We start from the raw sequence: 3,153 nt of genomic DNA, 5'->3' as shown, positions 1-3,153 counted from the left end.
ACATCTCAGAGGGCCAAAACATAAATTAAATTCATGTCTATTTCACAAACAAACAGTTTTTGCTTTACTTTACACATACATTGCTTGGGAAAGTGGTGCATGAGAGGCACAGCAGCATTTCAAGTCCTGAAGTGTATTAAATATATCCAAAACTGTGGAAAACTGTGACCTTAAATATGGTATTATTGCATTCAGTGGCAGAAATGTGCATGGCATCAAATGCATTCACCTCACCCATGATTCTCTTCAATACAGTTCCACATTTCCAGAATATTCTGCACATCTTCTACAAGCATTAAAGTACTTCCTATAGATTTCTCTTTATCCTTGTGTGCTTCACAGAGGCACATTTAACATGCCAGAGTGTGTAACACATTAGACCAATCAACGCTACTGAAAAGTGTGAGGTCCCACCGTATTTTCCTTTCTTATCCTCTTCCCAACGTCACAACATTCGTCAGCTATTACCAAAACATGATTACCACAATCTGTCAGCCATCACACAGGTTTAGACCATCCTGTGCTGATGAGGAATAAATGGGGCTGAGAGTGAAGGGTTATTGTCCGTTAGGGCTATAGGTCTTGAACCCTACAGTGGCTCTCAAACAGGGGGTCTCAGTAAGCTCCAAAATGTCTCAAAATATTTAACATAAGTAGTTTAATTTAACTATTTGAATGTGTTATTGAGCAAAATTATTAATATTATATAACATTAAATAACTTTTTTTTTTGCATTGTGTTTATTATACTTTTAAAAATAAAGGCTCATTTATTGGCATCAGAGGTTCCGTGAAGAAACTTTAACATTCATGGAACCTTTACATTGCACTAAAGGTTCTTTAAAGTGAAAAAATGTTCTTCACACTAAGAAAAAAATGATTATTTTAAGAACTGTTCACTTAAATGTTCTTTTGGGAACCAAAAATGGCTTTTCTATGGTATTGATGTGAAAACACCCTGTTGGAACCTTTATTTTTAAGAGTATGTTCTAGAAAGTAATTACCTTGAAAGTAATAATTATCACCCTAGTTTCTTTAAATAAAAAGGATTAAAAACAAGCATGTGTTTTTGCTGTCATTTCAGCAGAAGAACAAGATGACATAATTGTATGTGTAAGGGGGGCCATCAAATATTGACTTTTGGGCCTTGAAATTACAAAGATTGAGAACCACTGTTCTAACTAACAGCATCCCATCTGTAAGGACAGAGCTGATACAGGACACAAGTAAAAACAGCATTGTGTAGCAAAAGCTTTGTCAGGACAGAGTGTCTGTTTATGGTGATTAATGCTGAGAGGCATATTGCTAATGTTCATAATAAATACCTGAAAGTTACATATCGCAAATGTTATTTCAATGCTGATTATGTGAGTCAATGAAAATAGGCTGGGTACAGTTCATTTGTTTTTGGGCTGTGCTGCTATATAAAGAGCTACAAGACAGTAGAGAGCTCCCCCGACTGTCAGTGCCATAGTGGTCCTGTACAAGAGTCTGTCTGGAACACCACGCTTCAGATGAACAGGAATCTCATCTGATGCCTGGATGAAAAAAGGAGGAAAAAACAAGTTGAGGAGAAAAGAGAGGGAAGAATTATAACGTATGCTCCACTTTGCTGTTTATTAAAGGGATAGTACACCCAAAACTGAAAATTCTGTCATTATTTACTCACCCTCATGACGTTCCAAACCTGTATGACTTAATTTCTTCTGCGAAACACAAAAGATTATATAATGTTGGTAACCAAAACTTACTTCCACTTTACTTCCCTTGTATTTTAATCTATACAATAGAAGTCAATGGGAACTGAAACTGTTTGGTTCCTAACATTTTTCCAAAGTATCTTCTTTTATGTTCAATAGAAGAATGTAAGCCATGCAGGTTTGGAATGATGTGAGGATGAGTAAATGATGATCATTTTCATTTATAGTTGGACTATCCCTTTAACTCAGCTACATAGCATAAAATACATCATATACATACCTGAAATATCCTCTGGAGGTCTGGCACCTTGTTGCCACCCATATACTCCACTGCAGCACTCGATTCAGACACCAGTTTAGTTGGGGTGGTAAAGATGATGGTAGGGGATTCAGAAGGTATAGTTGACCTCAATCCCTGAAGAAAGTTTACAAGTGAGTTAGGGTTATTCATTTTTGTTCACTAGGACTACATAACGTTTTTACTCAAATCACCATCTATCACAGTGGTTCTCGACCTTTTTGACCCCAAGGTCCCCTATTGTCCACAACAATATTGAATAACAATATTTTTGTAAAATATTTGTATTCACAATTTCTACCTGACAAGACATATTAGAGTTTAGCATAACTAGAAAATGTGTATTCATGATAAAAAATAGTTTTAATATTTTATACATTTACATGACCTTTCCAGGTTTAGAATTTCATAGTTTTTCAATTCATTAAAATTAAACATTTTAATTAAAAGCATTTTAAGTCATCTTGAGGCCCTATTCGAAGTTTGCTGAGACCTTTTTGAGAACCACTGATCTATGGGCTCTTGTTCTATTACCTTATGTTGTGAAATAAGTTTACGATTGTACAACTGAATTTGCTAACTTACTACTAAAACTTAGTGATGAACTGTTTAAACAACGGTGCTATGAACAAGCATTCACATGCATATAATTAAATGTAACTACTATCCACTAAATTGATTTTGGTGTGGACAGTCAGCTCTCCGCTTTTGATAACAAATTGCCTAAAATTAGCCTGCTTAATAATTTCTGTTAAAATAGAGTTAGAGAAATGTATTTTACATATCCAACCACTATTTAAAATCACCTCTGTGGGTAACATGAAGTATGCGGCAGATCAAGGTCACTAAATTAACCTTTTAGAAACGGAATCGCGCGCACATACCTGCGGGCTGTAGGCGGAGGATGACACGGCTCCTGTCAGTCTTTGTGTAAATCCACTAAATTTGTAATACATTTTATTAATAAGTGGTAACCGGCGAGGACGAGGTGAGAGTGAGCGTCGGGAAGTCTTCTTCTTCTTCTTCTCTCGAGTTTTTTGGCGGATTGGCAAACCAACGTTAAAGGTGCATGTCCGCCACCTACTAGCCTGGAGTGTGAAACGCACACGGTTCAACTATGAATTATTAAACTATTATAGATTAAAAAAAAAAAAAA

General features: G+C 35.8%; 1 protein-coding gene across 1 annotated transcript; it reads right to left on the bottom strand.

The window, feature by feature from the left end:
* Window positions 1–863: 863 nt before the first annotated feature.
* cox7a2l (cytochrome c oxidase subunit 7A2 like) lies at window positions 864–3,057 on the bottom strand. The gene is made up of 3 exons (XM_016539017.1): window positions 2,882–3,057; window positions 1,980–2,114; window positions 864–1,537 (listed from the first exon to the last, which is right to left on the bottom strand). Exons 1-3 carry the CDS (start codon window positions 2,951–2,953, stop codon window positions 1,397–1,399), a joined length of 348 nt encoding a protein of 115 aa, XP_016394503.1. The 5' UTR covers window positions 2,954–3,057; the 3' UTR covers window positions 864–1,396.
* Window positions 3,058–3,153: the final 96 nt, after the last annotated feature.

This window comes from Sinocyclocheilus rhinocerous, unplaced genomic scaffold (genome assembly GCF_001515625.1).
Source record: "Sinocyclocheilus rhinocerous isolate Xijiao unplaced genomic scaffold, SAMN03320098_v1.1 scaffold2172, whole genome shotgun sequence".
Taxonomy (NCBI): Eukaryota; Metazoa; Chordata; class Actinopteri; order Cypriniformes; family Cyprinidae; genus Sinocyclocheilus; species Sinocyclocheilus rhinocerous.
This window is presented reverse-complemented; position numbering and strand designations above follow the sequence as displayed.